The sequence below is a fragment of the Phaethon aethereus genome (genome assembly GCF_964289735.1).
Source record: "Phaethon aethereus genome assembly, chromosome: 6".
NCBI classification, from domain to species: Eukaryota; Metazoa; Chordata; class Aves; order Phaethontiformes; family Phaethontidae; genus Phaethon; species Phaethon aethereus.
In genome coordinates this window covers 36,335,532-36,356,104 of record NC_138580.1, presented here as the reverse complement: position 1 = coordinate 36,356,104, position 20,573 = coordinate 36,335,532, and the positions used below count along the sequence as shown (strand labels likewise).

The 20,573-nt window shown below is 38.3% G+C and overlaps 1 protein-coding gene across 1 annotated transcript in view; it reads left to right on the top strand.

The window, feature by feature from the left end:
- The window catches only part of FAM171B (family with sequence similarity 171 member B), a gene marked incomplete at both ends in the record, with an annotated part of 32,050 nt that extends 12,941 nt beyond the window's left edge, over nt 1-19,109 (top strand). The window contains 7 exons of the mRNA XM_082001519.1: nt 9,500-9,733; nt 10,281-10,373; nt 10,680-10,838; nt 12,634-12,801; nt 16,454-16,570; nt 17,376-17,499; nt 17,774-19,109. Of these exons, the coding sequence (XP_081857645.1) occupies nt 9,500-9,733; nt 10,281-10,373; nt 10,680-10,838; nt 12,634-12,801; nt 16,454-16,570; nt 17,376-17,499; nt 17,774-19,109 (2,231 nt within the window). The remainder of the gene's footprint in view (nt 1-9,499; nt 9,734-10,280; nt 10,374-10,679; nt 10,839-12,633; nt 12,802-16,453; nt 16,571-17,375; nt 17,500-17,773) is intronic.
- Between the last annotated feature and the right edge of the window lie 1,464 nt (nt 19,110-20,573).

The window sequence follows — 20,573 nt, the reverse complement described above, 5'->3', positions numbered from 1 at the left end:
ATTTTTTTAATGACCTGTGTATACCACGCAGTGTTAAAGGAATATGGGAAAAAAAAGAAATCCCATCTAAGTTTCATAGCTGCCTTCATGTCTAAATTTCATAGCTCCTGCTTAGGTAGCTCATAAAAATATTTTAAGGGGAATGCCTGCTGTCTTTCTATTTTATGTATCTTAGAAGGTGCACTTGAAAGTGTTTGGGAGTATGTTCCCACTGCCTAGGTGAGTGAATTGTTAGCAGCTTTATGGATTAGCATGATGACATTCTTGCATGGTTCTTACAAGTATGATCATTCCCGGAGGGTGTTTATTGATTATACAGTAGTAATGATGAAGGATGTAGCCTATAATGATCTGTTTGGTTTTATTGATTTTGCAGGACCTTAATTTCATCAGTATTTGGTTCGTGTCAACATTTGTAGAATGAATAGCATCATGCTTACTTGGTTTATGCATCTGGTCTGAGAAGTTGGTTGGAAGTGTAGCCCCTTACAGTGGTGTTACTCAGCTGTTGGTTGTAGAAAAGGGTTGTTTTGTTTGTTACTTTTATTTATTTCTTTAAGTAACTCATTAAATCAGTCAACTCATATATGACAGATCTTAAAATTTAAGAAGCAGAAATGTTAATTAACCTATACAATAGTTGAGATTTTGAACTCTAAGGCTGTCCAGATCATAAAATAATCCAAATCCAGTAAAATAATTACAAGCACTGAAAGTTTGCATGTTTGGGAAGTGTGGTAATTTAAAAAAAAACCAAAAACAATCAACAAAAAAAACCCCAAACCAAACAAACAAAAACCCCCAAACTCAGGGTAGCGCTGCAGCCTGTATCTGTACAAGTGTGTCATGGAAGTAGATAGCTGGAATGTTATGTAATGTCTACCTGAAAAATACTGGGATTTTTCTCTAGTGAAACTCTTTCACTTCTCTGAACAATTAGCTCATGCTATGCAAGTATATCCTCTATGAAAATGTGATAGCTGAAGTTTGACAACGTTGAAGGTTGGCTATATTTAGTCCTGATGAAATTTAATCTTTCTTTTAAGTTGCTTCTGAATTTGGAGGAATGGATTCCAAAAGTTGTGGGGAAATAAACGTATTGATTTACACTGACTTCATGACTCTTCGCTACTTTGGAAATTATTGCAGTGCCTAAGTCCTAATGCAGGATACATTTAAACTAATACTTGAGAGCAAGATGTCCATGAAGAATGTTTTGTCATTTTCTTTACGGTCCTCTTCAAAAACAAACCTCTCTTTCCTCTTGTTGTTTGCTTAAGATTTGTGTTTACGTATGCATACCCATACATACCAATGTATTTCAGGGGTTTATATTTTGTATAAAAGGAAAATAATTATTGTGTTTAAGTGAAACAAAATTGTTGCAAGTAAATAAATTCCACTAACAACTTTTTTGGTAAATGCATCAGTAAATATTCAGTGTTAATTTTGTGTAAAGAAATGGTGCTAGGTCTACAAATATTTTTGCTGGGGGAAAAAACCCTAGAATATATTACTGAGAAAAACAGTATTTCTGAAGTACTGTGGTTGTTTTTTTTAATTTACTTCTCTTTGTTTCAGAATCCCTGTTAGAAGGGAAAGAGGCCTTGTTATCTGTAAAACATGTAACATTTCTTGCAGGTATTTCAGTAGATGGTCAACTTCTCCAAAACTGTCTGATACGGCTTTATTATAACATGAAACTGGAATTTGGGTCTGTTTTGGACTAAATGAATAATTAGTCTTTGACCTACTAAATTACTTAGAACCTTGAAGTTTGCTGTGGATCATGTGCTAATTGCCACAGGCAATCAGTTCCCTGTAGTTTTTCAGTCTGCTAGATTTGAAGTCTCCTTTTAAAGTGCACGTGCTAATGGGTTTGATTCAATGCATTTAAATTCATCTAATGCGTTTATCACTCTCTTTTTAGTTTATGAAGCTTGCAAAAAACCCTCATCTTACAAAAGTATTGGTTTTTCTTCATGATCAGCGATCTTACGGGCTAAAATATTACGGGGAGTCGTCATCACAGAGATTGCTGTAGGATGGAATGAATGCTGGGAGGAAGGAGACTTGAGCAGAGCTCCATCAAGAAAAGAGGACAGTGTGAAAGGCATGGAGAAATAGGAAATGGGAAAGATAGTTTTCAGCAGCTTGCAATGGGAGCAAGGATTAGATGTTTTTATTTGAGATTACAGTAGATTGTTGGGTTTACAGCTTTCCTAAATTCCTGTTTCATTCAGCTCTTAAAAGCAAATGTATCCAGTCGTTTAAAGAGATGCAGCCTAGTCTTGATTTGGAACTGAGGGATCAGGATCGTGTGTGAAATGTTTTCTGAAGCACTACTTTTGTTTTTTCCCACTGAGGTGGGAGACTGTAACATGTGCTGGAATAATGTGTGTATCGACATGAATGATCTTCTAGTAAATAATTTCCTTTTTTTTTTTACCAATATACAGATGCTTAAGGACTCTGGCACTGTGGTCTGCATGTGCCTATGATAGTATATGCTACTGAAGTTAGGAAGTGTTTCTCTGTATCTGTAATAAGGCTTTATTTGAAGCAAATGTAGAAGAAAATGTTTGAAAAGCTCTCAGAGTTCGAATATTCCCCCCCCCTTTTTTTTTCACTAGAGTAGCCTGATGGGTGACTAATCTCCCACTTAGGTAGCAGTGTGTTCAAATGCTTTCTTACTTCTAATCTGCTACAGTTTCTCTTGAATATGAAGCAAGTGCTTACTAGAGACATCTAGATTTTACTAGATTTGGTTAAACTGTCTCCTGCAAAATGACTGTACTAGCCTTTCTCTGTGTAAACGGCACCGCTTGTCCCCCTCAGGATCTAGCCTTAGCTCCGTCATAATTGGGGTTTTGTTGATGACCTCTGTGGAAATTGGTTGACCAGAAATAGGCAATGGGAATACCGTGGTGTCCTACTTCGTAGACCCTGTTTTGCTGCTTAGTCCCTGGAAGTCGGTAATGTGTTCTGTGCCACTGTGGAAATTTTTGCTAAAGCTGTTCTTTTAAATATACATCTTAATGTTCAATTTTGAATTAAAATATTTTAAGGGAGTGTAAAGCTACAGAACTGTACTGTATGGATTATGTAGTGGTATTACCTCCACCAGATTGGCTGTTCATATACAAATGGAGCACGTGTTGATTAGCTCTGGGCTCCGGTTGATTTAATACTTTATCTTTTACAATATCTTTGCATTGCCTAAAAGCAGTGCTCTGTAAGTCTCTATAGTTGAACGCTGTTCAACAGCACCCCTGACATATGGCAGCAAAATGTCAGCATCATCTTCCCAAGTGCGTTTCAAGGAGCAGTCCGTACTTGCTTTGAAAGGAGAGTAATCATGCTGCCATTTTGCCTAAAGAGCAATGTAAACAAGGGCAAGTTTTAGCCATTGCTGTAACCTGTGTCTGTCCTTATGCACCCATGTTCTTTACCAGTCCCTTCATGGTTGTAGTTAGTTACATGACTGCCTGCTAACTAGGTGAACGTTTGAACTCCCGGAGTGATTCCGGAGAGGGGTAGTACAACTTTTACCCGTGTGCTAAGTGTAAGAATGAAACTGTCTCAGCTACGTGTCAGCTTCAGATGTTTTCTCTTTTCAGCCTGGTAGAATGATTCTATTTGTTATCCTCCGTGTGTGGTTTTTTTCCCTAGATAAATTGATTTTGACAGCTGGTGAGGTATTTGCTGAATTTCCTCAGACCATTTGTGAACTGTGTGAGGTTCTTTGCTTCTCAGTTCAATTCTAATGTGTTGAAAATAAAATGTGTAGATTGTACTTGTAACTAATTAATAAAGACTAAGTTAAAATTGCACAGGGTGAAACATTTGCAGTGTGTTTTGTATTTTAGTAGTATTCCTGTGTCATTTTGGGGAGGAAAAATAATTTTCTGCATATATTTTGTGCTATTAGTTTAACTCAGAGGAGCAGCGTATAAATAGCATATAAACATCTTTTTATAAAGAATTACATAATTAGTTTTTCAAGAGATATTCTGTACCAGTTTGGACTACATAGAATTACTTGTGTAGAGTTAGAAACGTCTTTATACATGTAAATGCCCAGCTGCATATAGGGTCTATAAATGGCTGTGTGGAGTAAGACAGCATGAAAGAATGCTGATCGCTGGCAAGTGAAGACTACGTTAGGGTTTAGGGGTTATTAGTGAGATGTGCAGGTTATTTGATAGCTATGCAAAGCATAATTGGAAACTGGTCAGAAAGCTTATTCTAGTGTCTGACAATAACTCAGAATATAGCCATAAAATAGCTACCGGCATTTAGAGGTCACCTATTATGTCATTTTAATACACTATGCAAGGCAGAAAAACCTGTTTTGTGCCAATGCATTGTACCTTAATAAAGAACATAAAGGTAACCGCAGACTGATGGTGCGCTGTCGTGAGGAGGGCTTACTTCAGCATTAAATCATTCCTGTGTCAGTTAGTTGCTGCCACAGCTCACCTTCATGTACATGGATTTTTAATGAGCTTTAAAGGTATAATAGGCTTTTACGCTTTATAGATACGCTTTTGTAGTTTGTCACTGGCATTACTGTAGTTCTAAGGAAATTTTAAGAAGTAATGATTGGGGTTTGGGGGCAGGAGCGATTGCTTTTGTATGACCTTTTCTTCCTAAAGCCAGATGTGTGTTGACTGTATAGATTATATATTTTATTGATTTCACAGCACCGCCCCCCGACCCCCCCGCAGATATCCATTGCAATAGTGCATGTGTAGTAAAACCTGATATTCTTAGGACATGTGATTTCTTCTTTACAGATCAGTGCACCTTTTATATCCCTAATTATATTAAGCAAAAAAAATACGGTGTTCTGTGAATGTAAAAGATGGAAAAATGATTGTTCAGTCAGCTAAGACCAAGCAAATGGCATAGCACACATTTTATCTGTCTGGTTAGCTGTGAGCCTGGTAGTACAGTGTGGGCAGCTTCCATAAAACACATGTAAGCGTGTGCCTTTTCTGGCATGGCTTTAAACATCTCTAGGCAAGGATGAGAAAAGTCTCCTCTGAAGGAAGGAACCGATGAATAATTTAATTGTAGCTACTGTTCCCTCCACTCCATAAGATAATTGCTTAATTGGGTAGTTGTGTGTTTGAGAATAGTAACTGCCACCTTTGAGGTGTAGAACCTCTTTTGCTCTAGGACCTTGGGATAAATGGGAAGAGGGACTTAGGGTTGCAGAACGCGTCGGAATACTTCCCAGCAGTGCTCTGTGTGTGTGTTTTCACTGCTGTATCTCGTATTTCGTAGGTAATGATACGTGCAGTTTGGAATATATTCGTGCCTGTAAGGTCGCTGGCCTTGACCATGTTAGTTAAATATCAGATAAATATGGTAACCAGATGACACACTTACCTGCAGGTAAAGAGTAAGAACAAATTACATAGTGATATTCTAAAGAGAGACTTTTTTTGTACTGTTAGTTTTGTACCTGGCTTGCAATTCCAAGCAGTTCTTTGGCTTAATTCTGTGATGTGATTTCCGAGTTAGGACAGAGATGTCAAGCCAAATTCCGGGCATTAGATGTTGTTGCTTGAAGAAATGAGGTGTCATTTTACTGGCTGTGATATTTCTGAAGTAGCTAAATGTGGTAGAAGGCCTTATTTCCCTTTGTCTAAGTAACTGCTGCATTGGTATGAACATATATCGGCAAACGTTTAAATGTCATAGAAGCTGGCATTTCCAGCGGACTTGCCATGAGACAAATCTCCCTTCTTCTGAGGCAGCACAAATCAAATTAGCTAAGACTGAGTTCTTTCTTCTAATTGTAGGAGTTCTGTCAAAGCTGTTTAATATTGAGATTCAGCTGACCCACTTGTGTTTGGCAAGTGTTAGTGAGCAGAAAAAACCCCACATTTCATCTATTGTTTAATGTATCGGCTTTGGTTGTGTTAAACAGTTAACCAACACTTCATTTTTGCATCTGAAATGTTTTTCAGTACATTTTATTGTGATTAAAAAAAAGCGTACCGCAGCCTCCATCATATTTGAGGCTTAAAAGTGTGCTTAAGGACTTATGCATTAAGGTCTTTATAAAAAGAGGAAAAAAACCCCAGGGTTTTCGTTGCACATTATATGTCATGAGTGTTAATGTGAGATTGTTAATAGCTCAGTGCCGTTAAATACGTCTGGTAGATTTGCACACTAAATGCATGCGAGGCGTTTGAGGGAGTTGGTTTGAGGAGGGAGTTGGTCAAGGAGTGTCAAGTTCGGAAAGATGCGGGTCAGTCAGACGTGTTGGGCCACCACTGCACGCACAGCCTGAGCTCTTAGGACTTGTGATTGTTTTGCTTTTAGCTAGGTTGTTACAGCTGGCCTGCTGTAGGATGCTCTGGTACACTGCGTTTTTACACTGTTTAACACAACAGTGAAGCGTGGCTGTGGGGGAGGAAGATTATTGTTACTGTTGGATTCTGGCTTTTTTAACAGGGATTTTTTACATATTGTCATTTCACCAGTATTTGGATTCAGAGGCATAATATTGTGCGCTTGTGTTTTCTGTACTGTTACTGTAGAGAAATGGAAAGATTTTTTTTTTTTTTCAAATGTCTTCCCAAAAATCATTGCACAGAAACTTCAAGTGACTTCTTGGCAGAGTACATTCAGGTTGATATTAGAAAATCTGAACGATTTGCTCGTATATATGACTTGCAGGGAGGGAACAACTCCCAGCCGATTGGCATACTTTCTCTTGTCAGGAAGATTCTTGTGTTGGCACAAGAGAGAAGGCCAAAAGCAATGAGAGCCAGAAATCGAGTCTCTTCTAATCCTTGTCTTAATATTAGGGTGTGTGAAGTGAGCTTTTTTCACTTGAGTAACTGCTGCGTACTTACGGCAGTGATACACAGGTAATTTCTCTTTCAGAGCTTGCGTTGTGTAAGACTCTGTTTTCACGTGGGAGACCTTTGTCTCAGAACCTCCCTCCCCAGGATTTCAGTCTGAATTTACAACTGTGCTTCTCCATCTTCTCAACACCATTTCAGGCAGAGTATCAGTTTCAAAAAATGCTGTTGCAATTTCTGAACCCATAGGAGAAAGAAGTAATGGAAGTTGAGCGTGGCTAAAAGCAGCCAATGATACTTGTCAGTTCACTATGAGAGTGAAAATAGTATAGCTTCCTACATAGCAGTCTGTCTGTTTTTCAACAAAAAGCTTCTAAAAAAGTAAGCTTTAATATGGCAATAACTGGAGGAGGTGAGAGGAAGAAATATTTTTGCACAAAATAGCATTTGAATTTGCTAGCAGCTGGAAGAGGAATCTAGCAGTTCCCTTACACTTGTGTTTTTCTTAGGCTTTTTGTTAGCGGAAATGTAAAAATACACATTAAAAATGTGAAGTGATTGTAAGAAGGTGTCTTTCCAAGTACCTTCTAGGTTTTAATTTTTTCATGACTTATTTCAGCAGTTAATACTAGGCTCTTTTTCTCCTGACTTGATTCCAGCTATTACAATACTAGTTTATACAAGACATTTCTGATGCTGGTTCCTATTAGCATGAGCTTGAGTTTTGTACTACTGAATTTCTGAATTTTTTAAATACTGTTTCACGAGATAGCCCTGGTTTCCAAGTGATTACAGGGCCAGAATATTGTACACAGTCTGTTTGCCCTACTTAGTAGCCTTTTAAATAGTCTTTGGCCAAGAGCAAATGACTTGTCTATCAAGCTTTGGAAACTACTGGAATCATGCTAGCATATGTGTAGCTGGATCAATGTCTGCAAGATCTGTTCAGTAGCCATAATTTGCTTACGTGACATAAATTTTTTTTAAATCATTATGTGGTTTAAAAAAGCTCTAGCTACAGCAATTTAAAAGCAATTTTATTCTTGAAATATGCATAAGGAAAAAAAGACAGAGGACACTAAGTTTATTGTGCATTTTCTGTTCAGTGCCGTTAAGTATGTCTGAGTACCACTGGGAACGCTTTTGGTTTTTTGAAAGTATGTATTAATTTGCACAAGGAGCCGTAGATTTTTCTATAACACTGTAGAGCATCAAACTGGCACGGCTGGTAAGTTCTTGCTGTGTATGCAATAAATAGTAAGAAATTGAGGCCAGTGTAGCTTTTATTGTGTGCCGGTCATTTTTTTGCTTTAATATGTGATATGCTCCATGCATACAATAGATCTAAATAAATACTTATGTCAGAGAGGCCTCACTTGGATGTCTGCATTACATACTGTATTTCTTGATGGATTGCACTTGTCTTCTCGCAGCGTTTTCGTGTAAATCAAGGTCAATGGCAGTAATCTCTTGGTGCAATGTCAGTCTCCATTACAGAGGAGATAACATCATGGAATTGAGCTACGATTTTATGTAGATAAATTTGAAACAAACTTAGTCTGACATTTGACCTAAATAGAAATGCATATTCATAGTTAATGCATTTGAAAATATTTGTGTCTCCAGTAGTGCAATAGTTTTGAATAGTAGTATGTCCGTAACCAAAATATTGGAAATTTGATGTTATTTGAAATAGCTCAAAGTGGTTCATAGATATTTTCGTTTGTCATAATAACTTAATTTCACACTGGAAATAACATGAAATGCTGTCCATTTCCATGTACCTGCTGTCTGTGAAAAGACTCCCTTAATGATCTATTTACAATCAAGGTGGGAGAGAAAGTGAATGTAATTCAGAGCCTCTTGAGACTGTTGTTCAAGTGGACTTACTATTTTCAACATACTGCTCGACAGTACTTTCAACAACTACATACTTCAACATACTTTCAACAACTACAGTCACTGTAGTTATGATCTCTGCAAGACACTAGGTATTGTACAGGAATGTCAGATCCTCTAATTAGCAGTAGACAAATACTCTTTAGAAGTTGCAATACAGAAAGGTGAAGACTAGATGAGAAGTGGAAATCTGTTGGGAGATGGTAGATTAAAACAGTCAAAACGTTTGGATGCATTTGGTTACTGTATAACAATTTTACACCTATAAATATAAATGTGTTATCCCACAGTCTGTAGATATCAGGTTCTCTGTTTTTAGAAACTGAAGGTGCATCTTTAAATGTGTGACCCCATCCAAGGGTTACACTTGGATAACAAGACTGTATTATCAGTGTGATACTGCAGAGCACTTGCAAGGCACATTGAATCTCACATTGTCACTGATGACTTGTTCAAGCTTAAACAAGAGACGCATGAATTGCTTTGTAATTCTGGTTTTGTTTGGTTTGGTTTTTTTTTTAACTGGGTAGGTATTATATTTGCTGAGTTTGGTAAACACTTTTTGGCAGCTTTGTGCCCTGCCTCAAGGTTTTTTCCTTCCTTCTTCTCTGTGGTATGTAATTGTATGATTACCCCTCCCTTTGGCCAGAGCTTACCCTGTGTTGGGATAGAGGTCCACTGTGCAGTGGATGAACTCCAGGACTTCTTTACAAATTTAAGTTACGGTCCTTAGTTGGGATGTATTGTGACCTCCTGTTTTTAATTTCTGTTAACAGGATCTGTTTTTACACTAAAAGTTCAAGTAAATGACATCATCAGTCATCAGTACCTGCGACAAGCAGTTGTAGAAGTGTTTGTTAATTACACGAAGACAAACTCGACTCTTACTGGAAACAATGGAGCAGTATTAATAAAAGTCCCCTACAAATTAGGATTAAGTTTAACTATTGTAGCGTACAAGGATGGCTACGTGTTAACACCTTTGCCTTGGAAGACTGGGAGAATGCCAAGTACGTAAGCGTCTTACAGGCCTATTATTAAACTGTTTCTGTCGGTAATTAAATTTCTCTTCCTCAGCAGTCTGGGTAATTACTCTCACCTGAAAATGACTGAATGAAGTCAGTCATGGGAAGTGGTGCCTGTCAATGCAGATGTAAGAGTGAATGATATGTTAGACTTCTTACTATTTTTATAAAAATTCTTATTATTTTTCTAATTCTTTGTAGAACAGAAAATAGCCCTTATAAACTTTTTGAAGTAGGTTATGTTGCGATACTGTGAGTGTATTCTGAGAAATTGTTTACCTAGACTTAGCAGAGGGATGGTAATGTGTTTTGGCAAAAATCATGTTGTCTTCAGCGAGACAGTAGCAAACATATAACAGAGGTCTTTCTGCCTGACCACTAAAACGCCTGCTCTGTACAACAGGAGTAACTTATTTATCTGGTCTTCATATACTGTCTTTTTTCAACTGCTCTATTCACTATTCCTTCAGAATCCGAGAGCTTACAGGATGTGTTTTGGTTGTACAGTGTAACATACTATCACTTTCCACAGTATACTCGTCTGTGACGCTTTCATTATTCCCACAAAGTCAAGCTAATATCTGGCTGTTTGAAGATACTGTCTTAATTACTGGAAAACTGTCTGGTAAGTTCAGTGTATGCAGACCATAATCTAAACAGTTTGTGATAACCATCTGTACACATACCAAAAAAAAAAAAACCCAAGCATGTTCATATTCTCACATAATACCTATCTACTCAAAGCCATATTTTCGGTTAATTGTGTAGCTTAGCTGTATGTTTGGCTGTGACAAGTGCTAGACTAGAAATATATAAACTGTGGAGAAAATGGATGAGAATAGGTTGTTATGCTGAATGAATTTCTGAGCAGTAATAAAACCACTGTTTGTGTGTTTTACCGTTGCTCAGACAAAATATTACTCTTTTACAGATGCCAAATCTCAACCAAGTGTTCAGTTTCCGAAATTTTTAATAAAGCTTCCAACAAATCACCATATTACAAATGTTACAGCCTACCTGACAGTGCCAGAACAATTTTTGAAAGTGGACAGCTTTCTGTATACAACAGGAATTCTTCTAAATAAATCAGGTATGTAAATATGTTGTTTAAGAATTTTTTTGAAAAAAGAAGTAATCTTCAAAATATAGTGCATATGTGTGCACAGTGTTTCAGAAAAACATACACTTGAATTAAAAGGGCCTGAACCTGATTCCATTGCATTAAATCACAAGTCTTTGTTCTATAGGACTAAGCTATAAACCCGTCAGGTAAGTAATGGATGTCACTCTTTATCTTGTTGCATGTAGTACAAGAACATAACATATCTTATGACACTGAAATACTCCTTCAGAGTCTGCCTTTTATACATACATGTGTGTATGTTCAGGATTTCATGAGACTGTGGGACTTGTTTAGTAAACACCTTAAAAATACAGTTATTGCTGGAGTGTGAACTAGGTGAACCTAAAGAAATCAGTGAAACTGCAGCAGTTGACTTTAGCTGTGGGGTTTTCTGCATTTTTTCACGAGAATGGTTGGCTCTAGGAGTTTTAAACCTAGCATAAAGATTGTATGGAAGCCCTAGTTTGGCTCACAGAGGGTTAATCTGTGTAAGCCTGTTTGAAGCCAAGTAGTCACAATGTGTACAGAGCACAATTGTAATAATGTTTTCTGTGCATCTGTTTCATTGGAGAAGCAGTAAGTAGTTTCATGAGTCATTATAACTCTGCTCATATGCAGTTGGATCTTTTAGTATTTGTCATTCTATCAGATTTTTTTTATTTGCATAAATACAGTGATCTCGGGTACATTGTACTGTGTGCAGTTCCATCCTCCTTTTGTTCCTTTCTTTCTATTCCCAGTGGGCCTGAAGCCATGTGGCTCTTAAATTCATAGCAGGACGTGAGGAGGCCACTACATGGCTTATTAGAACTTGTCATGCTCTCTTCTTTAATTTTCATTGAATTAAAATCATATATATTGATATATTTTAAAACCTTTCTTACGATTAGTTCACCTCTTTAAATGTAAAGCGTAAGAGAAGAAGCAGTGTTTCTGCCTTTTGAGTTTTCCTTTCAGTCTGTCTCATATGTGCTTTAAATTATTCATATACTCCTAAAGGAATAGGCTTCCTTTTAGGGCAGGTGGAAGCTAATTGATAATCTGATGCACCAGGAGTCTTCTCACAGCCAGCTTCTAACAGCTTGCATAGTTTTGACATTATTCTGGTACTTACTAATTCTGTTTCAGCTTCTTTCACCATCCTGTCATGTTGTGCATTCTGAAATATTTGCAAATTAGCATAAGGAAAACAAAGGAAAAACTTGCAGGCTGCATTGTAAAGCTTTGTGTGCGCAGCTTTTCCTTTGAGTGCTTTGATAAGCCTCATGATTAACTGTCCAGTTAATTGTAACTGCCAAATTAGAAAGTTAATCCTTACAGGAAAGTTTAAGAGGTCTGTCCAGCTAAGGAGTATTGCAATTATACACCAATTCTTCTATTGCCTATATTGCACATAGGTTAGCTATTTTGTAATCAAATTACCTGAGGGGGGAAAACCCTTCTTCCCCTACCCCCAAGCCAAGTTTTCCCTAATCATTGGTTCTACAAGTAGCCATTGAGCCTGTGTGTCAAAAGTCTGTTTCTCTTTTACCTATTTGGTATAGAAATGACTGGTTTTTATTTTAATCACAGGATTTTTAGAAGTCCAGAAGGGAAGATATGTTGGTTTTTGTTTGACTCTACATATCCAGCAGAGTGTGTAGCTGGATATGAATGAGGGCTTGCCTTTAATTATAATGAGGATAGATTCTTAATTCTAAATATTTTTTAAAAAATCCACTATGAATGGATTATTACAGACAAGATATTTCTCACACATCAGGTTTCAAAAGCATGGAATTGGCTCCTCTTGCTGCAATATGCGTAAATGTTCTTTTAACTGGGAAAGAACTGAAAGTAAATGGTCCCATTCAGATTACACTTCCTCTTCCCACAAGTACTGTAAAATCTGGAGATGCTATACCTGCATGGACATTCGATATGAAAACTGGTAAGTGGGATAAATTATTTGTTATTCTACCTTTTAGCACATGTATATAGTTTTGGGCATATGACACTATTTCATGGAACAGTAATGGCACTAATACATGAGGTGGTGGTAAATAGTCAGAAATTTTATTAGGAGTTCTGTATTGTTTTTTGATTGACTAGCTTGAATTGTTCTGTGACATTTCCCTGCTTCCATTGGTTCAAAAAGCTTTGGTAAAATTCATTAGCGTTCCTATTGAAAAGATTTTTCATGTAATGGGTTTTTATGTTTTATGGGGGGCTAAGGGTTCAGGGAACATATATTTTATCTGATGTTAAATTTTAAGCCTGGTAGTTTTGCGAATGCCTTCTTAGAAGAAAACCTATCAGAATTGAATATTTGGAAGCTTTGTTTCCTAGAGTATAGCTCTAAAGATCCTTTGACACTAAAACTGGAATGGATATTACTTCAGTTAACAAAAGCAATTCAGAAGGTGAAATGAAGGGGAAATAGAAGTTATCAAAGGGAACAACATAATTCTTAGAGTATGCATGGGAAGAAGAGGCTGGGGATTAGACATTCTAAACCTTTTGTCATCTCTTCAAGTCTAATCTTAGTCAAGAGTGAGTAATGAGCTCCATAAACTTATCCCATTTAGATGTCCTGTATTAGGTGTGTGCCCATTAGTGTAGTGATTGCCTTACATTGTGCCCTATACTTTTCATCACACTTTGTCTTGAAATATGCAAGTGAGTGAAGAGGTAAGTATCTTAGTCATTAAGGGAAAAAGCTGTTCAACTGCTGGAAGTATGGGCGGGGACACCAATTCTAACAGAGCATTGTTTACATAACCTTCAAGAAAGAAACTAATTATCTTAATGAAGAACAACCAAAGAACATTAATTTGAATTAAGAACATGGCAGTAAAAAATTGACTAGGTTGTGCCTTGAGAAGAGAGTGAATAGAATAAGTTTTGGCGTCGAAGATTAAGTCTGTATATACATCTAGAAGACTTCAGAGGAGTAACTGGTGATGAGATAGCATTCTTCATCAAAGAAAGGGTTTTAGTCTGACATAGTAGAATAGCACAAGGGGTTTTAATTTGTTGCTGCTGCAGCCACTTTTGCCAGCTCCTGTACTCATCTGTACCGATGCTGAGCTGTTTCAACTCACTAAACGGAAAACTAGGTCAACAGTGTTATTAAAAACTTGACAGAGATGGAGCATCTTGGCACAGGGTCAGGTTAGAGCTGACCCTGTAACGGGGGTATGTGGGTGTTGAGGGGCCTACTCAGGCATGTTGGCCTTGGGGGTAGAGCAAGAGCAGGAGCGTGGCTTGCTGACCCAATAAAACCAAATAAAACAGTTGTTATTTTCCTCTCAGAAGGGGTGTACTTTGATAGAGGTTCCATAAATTGTCTGTGATGGGTGCTCACTGAGGCGTAGTGTTTGTGTGGTGCCTTCACTTCTGCTTGCTGACGAGAGGACAAGGAAGACTGCGGACAAGGAGGGAGACTTTTTGGGCATAACTCTTAACACTTTTTCTTCCACTTTTTCTCCTCCCCTCTCTACAGTGGAAAACTGCTTCTGTATTCACTGTTCTGGATGTTTATTCTTAAATAGGTTTCTTGTATTTTTACTTGTGATCTGACATGTGCAAAACAACTTTTTTTCTAAGGTAACTGGGTAATAGCAAGGCATTCCTTAGTCAAGGTTCTGGTGACTGAGGACAGCTGAATGCAGCTCTCGAGCAAGCCTTCGAGAGTGTCCGTAAATAGCAGGAGGCCCCCATCTGAGCTGAATGGAGACCTACTACTGCACTACACTGAGTAATGAGGCTCTAGCATCCAAGATGCTGCATGCAGGATGTCCCCAGCAAGATGCTGACACACACTTAAAAACTCTGAAGTCCTTGGGTAATACGTTGTAACGGTGGTCAGAGCTTCTGTGTCAGTATTGATAGTGGTAAGGGAACAGGTCTGTGTTTGATGTTGTGTAGGCTGATCCATATGCACGAGAAAAAAAAGATAGAAACCGCTTTCAAATGTCTGCTCGTGCAGTGTTCCCTGGGGTTACTCAAAGTGTAATAGTACTGAGACTGTTCTTGGAAAATGAGCTTTTGTAATTATAATCCAGCTGCTGTAAGTGCAGGAGTTGATGGTATAGATTGAATGTGGCTTCCTTCTTATTAAATATTTTGCCTCACTAGTACCAGAAGTACTTTGTGGATTTTAATAGAATTAAAAAAAACAAAAAGCTTGCATTGCAACAGTGAATTGAGAACAATATCCCTCTGTTTGAATGGCAGTAAATCATAGAGAATATGTGCTTACTCAGAAATCCCATAGTAATGTTTTTCTTAATACGTACTAGTTTCTATGGAGTATATTGGGCGGAGGTATAATTTACTCAGGTAATTAGCCCACCCTCTGTACTTTAAAAACAATCGTCTTGCAGTATAGTGACTTGTTGCCGTAGAGTTGACAGGACAGAGAAATTGAGGATCTGTTGCTGTTGTCTCCATATGAGAGGTAGGGATGGAAGACTTTTCCAGCTGGTTTTGCTGCTGAGTCTGGACAAGAGGTTTTCCAGGTAACTGAGCAGCCACTTCTTTCGGGGCTCGAGGTGGCTGCTGCTGCTGCTCTTCCCTTCTGCCAGCCATCGCGAGTACCAGGAGAAGGCTGCGAGTTTTACTGCCGAATGATGTTTTGCGCGCGTGTGTGTGTCTCTGCGTGCACGCATGTGTTGCGTGTGTCAGTTCTCACTTTTACCTCCTGTCTGGTAGATATTTCCTTTTGCTTTGCTGAAAAAAGGGGTCCTGGAGGAAAATTGAAGTTACGGGGCTTATATGACTTATACTTTTTGCATGCTTTGGTTATTGTTGTTTTTAAAAAAGCTGGTGGGTCTCTCTCCTTCTCAGTATTTGCAGTTTGAAAAATGAAAGGTTGTTTATATGAGGTTGTTTTCTGTCCCTAGAATTTCACAGATGGTATGCAATCAAAGTGTTCAAGTGCGTTAAGTATAATTCTGTCTCTTCTACTGCGTGCTTTATTAATTGTAGTAGCTGGCACACCATAATACCTGTCCTTTGCATTGCCAAACAGATGGTGTGGAATCTGTGTCCTAACAACAGACCTTCCCTGGGCTAACTGAACTGTTACTGCCTTGAGGCAGGGAGGAGAGAAACATTCAAGACAAACATTGTTTATCCTGTTGTAGTTTATTAGATGAAAATGCTTTCCCACTAAGTGCTGCTAGCTACTGTTAAACTTCTATTTGTATGCTTAATTTACCTGCTCTTTGATTATATTTTTTATCCTTGGCCTTCATACATGCTTAAGCTCATATAGTAAGATTTTTTCAAATTATTTGTGTGCGTATCTGTGAAAGACATTTGTTAATAGAAAATGAATTATATTAAATTAATTCAGGTAAGTAATGTTGATGCTTTGTTTCAAAGTAAACGTCAACCCAGGGATATTTGCAATGAAATTGTCAGGAGCAAGTTTGTATGTCTAGCGAAAGGTGTGTAATACATAGCATAGAAGTCAGAAGGTTCAGGTTTTCTTGTGACCTTGTGTATTTTTGGTAATAGCTTAATTGCTGATGGTTTAAGGTATAGAAGAATCTTGCATGGCATGTGCAATATTTTGTCCTTTTTCTTTTTTTCAGGTGCTTGGGTAAGCCGAGGGCTAGGAATGGTAAAGGAAGCAGATGGTCAGTTACTGTGGACATACACTGCTCAACACTTAGGCTACTGGGTAGCAGCTCCACTGCCTGGAACGAGAGGTATTGCAAACAACTGGAAAAGAAATTACTGAACAACCCAAGTAACAATGTATCCTAAGGGTGTCAGTTAAATTGCTTTATTTAATAACAGAAAGGGAAAAATTATATACAATTTCAAAAGTTGGATAACTTTTGTTAGAATCGTGATAGTGTGCCTTTGTGCATATAACCACTTCCTAGAACTTCAAGTGCTATAGGAGGACAAGTCCAGACTGCATTTGAACTTCCGTGTTTGTACTACCACCATTTTTTGAATGAAGCCTGCAAGGGGACTGTGACTATGGAGATCAAAAAGTCAGCGGGACTGTATCCCCTACTGACAGGAGGAAATACAACAAGAAAATTAGTCTCTGGTAAACCAGTCCCAGTGGATTCTGTTTTAGGTAGACTTGTTGCATGTTTTGCAAACACCTATGAAGGGACTCTTATGGAAGAAATATGATGTCAAAATTGAGAAACAGATAGCACTTTGTGACAGAAGCACTGAACAGAAAATGCAGACCATGTTTCTAAGTCAGTTTGGGCAACTATTACAAATGTAATTTGAGTGGAATTGAGTAGATGTCACGGTAAGGTTTTAATACTTGAGATGAACCTTTGAAGATCCATTATATTGTAACCAATGTTGGTATGTTTTCTAATTTGATGAAGTAGCAAGGTGAAAAGGGAAGGATGACCATAGTGCCATAGGAACACAAAATCACTGGGAAAGTACAGTTTAATTTATTAGTTGTAGCTCTGCATATCAAGCAGCATTAATTGTTTTTGAGAACTAATTCTTGCCTGGTTTTGTTTGACAACCTAGAATCCATTATTAGTGCGGTTTCCAAGGACATAACAGCCTATCACACAGTGTTCCTTACAGCCATACTGGGAGGTACTGTTGTCATTATCACTGGATTTTTTGCTGTTCTTCTTTGTTACTGCAGGTAAGCAAAAAGAGAGACTCTAATAAGCTCAGCATGAATGGAATTTAAGGCTGATAAATAGTCTTTTGAAGTTGCGACTTGTTTCCTTGGCTAAACTGTAATGCATAGCCCAATATTTCTTTTAAAGTTAGAGTTATTACAGAACTTAGTTTTAAATTTGTGACGTCACATTACACTATAACTTCCTAACCAAAATCTAATCTTCATCTCTGGTAGTGAACGGTCTCGTATTTCCTAGTATGCTCTACAGTCACCTTGCATCTCTTTTGCATAGGGATAAATGTGGTCGGACACAAAAGAAGGAAAAAAGTACAACTAAGCTGGAGGTCATAAAAAAAGACCAGACAACATCAACAACTCACATAAATCATATCAGTGCTGTCAAAGGGTCTTTAAAGTTGGAGGATAAGTCACAGTTATATACGCCGAAGATCTCTTCATACAGCCCTCAAAGGAGGATGTCCGTAGACATGGAAGATGGAAAATCACGAGACAATTTTAAAATCTACACAGAGGATGCTTCTTACCAGTCATCTTGTCAGACTGGTCAGTCAAGAAATTCAGCCCACTCATTGGAGCCTAATGCTGGAGTTAGGCACTTACAGCAGCCGAAGTATAGTAACAGTACTATTTCCCAGGCTCCGAGGGACATTCCAGACCAAAACAGATACCTCTCACTGAAAGAGGAGATGTATGGGCTTTCTCATATCCCAGAACATCTAATGCATATTTACAATCAACCTATTGCTATTCTTCAAACCTCTGACCTTTTCCATTCCCCAGAACAATTGCATCCTGCTAAATCAGCAACTTTGCCAAGAAAAGGGCAGTTAGTATATAGCCCCATGATGGAACCCATGAATCGTGACAGTTACATGCAAACGTTACCGAAAATGCCAGTGCACTCTCATCCACAGCCTTCCGTCTGTAGAGATGAAAACAGTACAGTAGATAGTGAAGAGGGCTTACCTTCTCAAACATCAAACTGGAGCCGGTACACTAACAGCTTACTGGAATCTGTCTCTGTTCCTGGGACGTTGAATGAAGCAGTTGTAATGACTCCATTTTCGTCTGAGCTTCAAGGTATTTCAGAACAAACGTTACTGGAACTCTCTAAAGGAAAACCATCTCCACACCCTCGAGCATGGTTTGTGTCCCTGGATGGAAAGCCAATTGCTCAAGTGAGGCATTCTTTCATAGATCTGAAAAAGGGTAGAAAAACAGAGAGTAATGATACCAGTCTGGACTCTGGTGTGGACATGAATGAGCATCATCCTAGTAGGAAACTGGAGAGAGAGAAAACTTTCATAAAAAATATGCCGCATTCCAAGATCCTTTACTTGGAAGATCTGGATCTGAGTAGCAGTGAAAGTGGGACCACTGTTTGCACTCCAGAGGACCAGGCTGTGAGGCACATTCTGGATGGAGGGAATGGGCCAGTCATAGAACAGCATGATGAAGAAGGTCTAAGAAGACAAACCGCATCAGGAAGTCATGAATCTGGTGTTCCTTCTGCTAAAAAAAGGGATAGACCATGTATCACAAAAAGAGATAGCAAAACCAATATTTGGAAGAAAAGAGAGGAGAGGCCACTTATTCCTCTAAATTAAAACACAATGTGCTTTGTGTTGTTGCTCTCCCCGCTGGTTATTAACTTCTTGGCTGCTTCTGTAATTCTGCAGTGTTGGGCTCACAAGGGAAATGTTTTCTAGTATCAAGAAATGTTAACCTTTTTTAATACACAGACTGAGCTATTAAACTTCAGCTGGATATTCAGTGTGAATTGAAAACAGGGGAATGCTACTATTAAAATTTTCCAGTTCCTAAATCTGCTGGCGGTATAGGGAAGGCCCACATTTTAATAAGCCTGTCATTCTTGGACACACCTCTGGGAATGCACAGCAAGAAATGTAGGCACATCTTTTGATTTTTTTCATACTTGTTGCTAATGCGTTGGTAGACTGGTTAAAGCCATTCCTCAGCCTTGTTCCTAATCGATGTGACCATCTGTACAGTTTTTTATATGTGAACTTTTCTAGGGATCTGTTACTAATTCTTTGTATAATGTAGAATGTTTCTTCAGTTAGTCCCATGACACCAGCAGATGAGCTCTGCTGGCTTTATCAGCGGAGCTCTGTAGCCTTTCTGCGCTGCCTGTGTGCCCATCCATGTGCAAAAGGTTGCCATTCCATATAGCAGTGGAAGAAGGGGGAAGTGTACAAGCTCTGTGGCCGCTGCAGTTCATGGTCCCTGCTGTCTTAAGATGTTGCCCATCTGCTCTGTTACGAGCTGTGGACGTTGAAGATTGGCATCTGCTATGAAGTGTCCACATCCAGCAGAAAAAGACTGGTGCTGGTAGCATTCGAAGCTGCTGCTACTACTGATCCCAGTGTCTCCTTTTGGCTTTTTTGTCTGTTGAAAACTTCTCTTCTGCATGCTGTTGGGCCAGTTGTGCTCCACAACGTAGTTTTGAATCTCTGCAGATTTGTAAGTTAGAGTTTGGCCCCTAATGAAAAAGTACGCAAGTTTAGACAAATGATGCCTTTGAAGTAGTTTCCTTTAGCAGGAAAATTTGGCGTTGTTGCTTTTTTGTTTTGTTTTAAAAAATGGAATGTCATCAGAGGTTTATGTGCCTACATTTTGCCAGCCTGAGCTGCTTTTGTCTAGGTTGTGCATCACAGAGGGGTTAAACAGGCTTTAACTGTTGGGGGCGGGGGTTTATGAGCATGAGAGAGCAGATTGCAAAATTTGGTCTATGATGCAATATAAATACTACTTCTGACTCATCTTAGAGTTAAATTTACCAAAAGTCATGAATGCATGAAATGTAACCAAGATATGTATAGAGGAAGGAAAAGGCCATCAGAATATTCCTTATTTTTAATGTTCATCTTGTCAAAGTGATAGTTTCAACTTTGGCTAACAGAAAAGTAGATGCATTCCCTAATGTGCTTCGTATGGTATACAGAATGTCTTTCTGTGGCTTTTAAGCTGTCTCCCTGGTGAAATAAGTTCCAGCATTTTGGCTCTGGCAGTTTGATGATACATCATCCTAAAAAAGCTTTGTAAATATT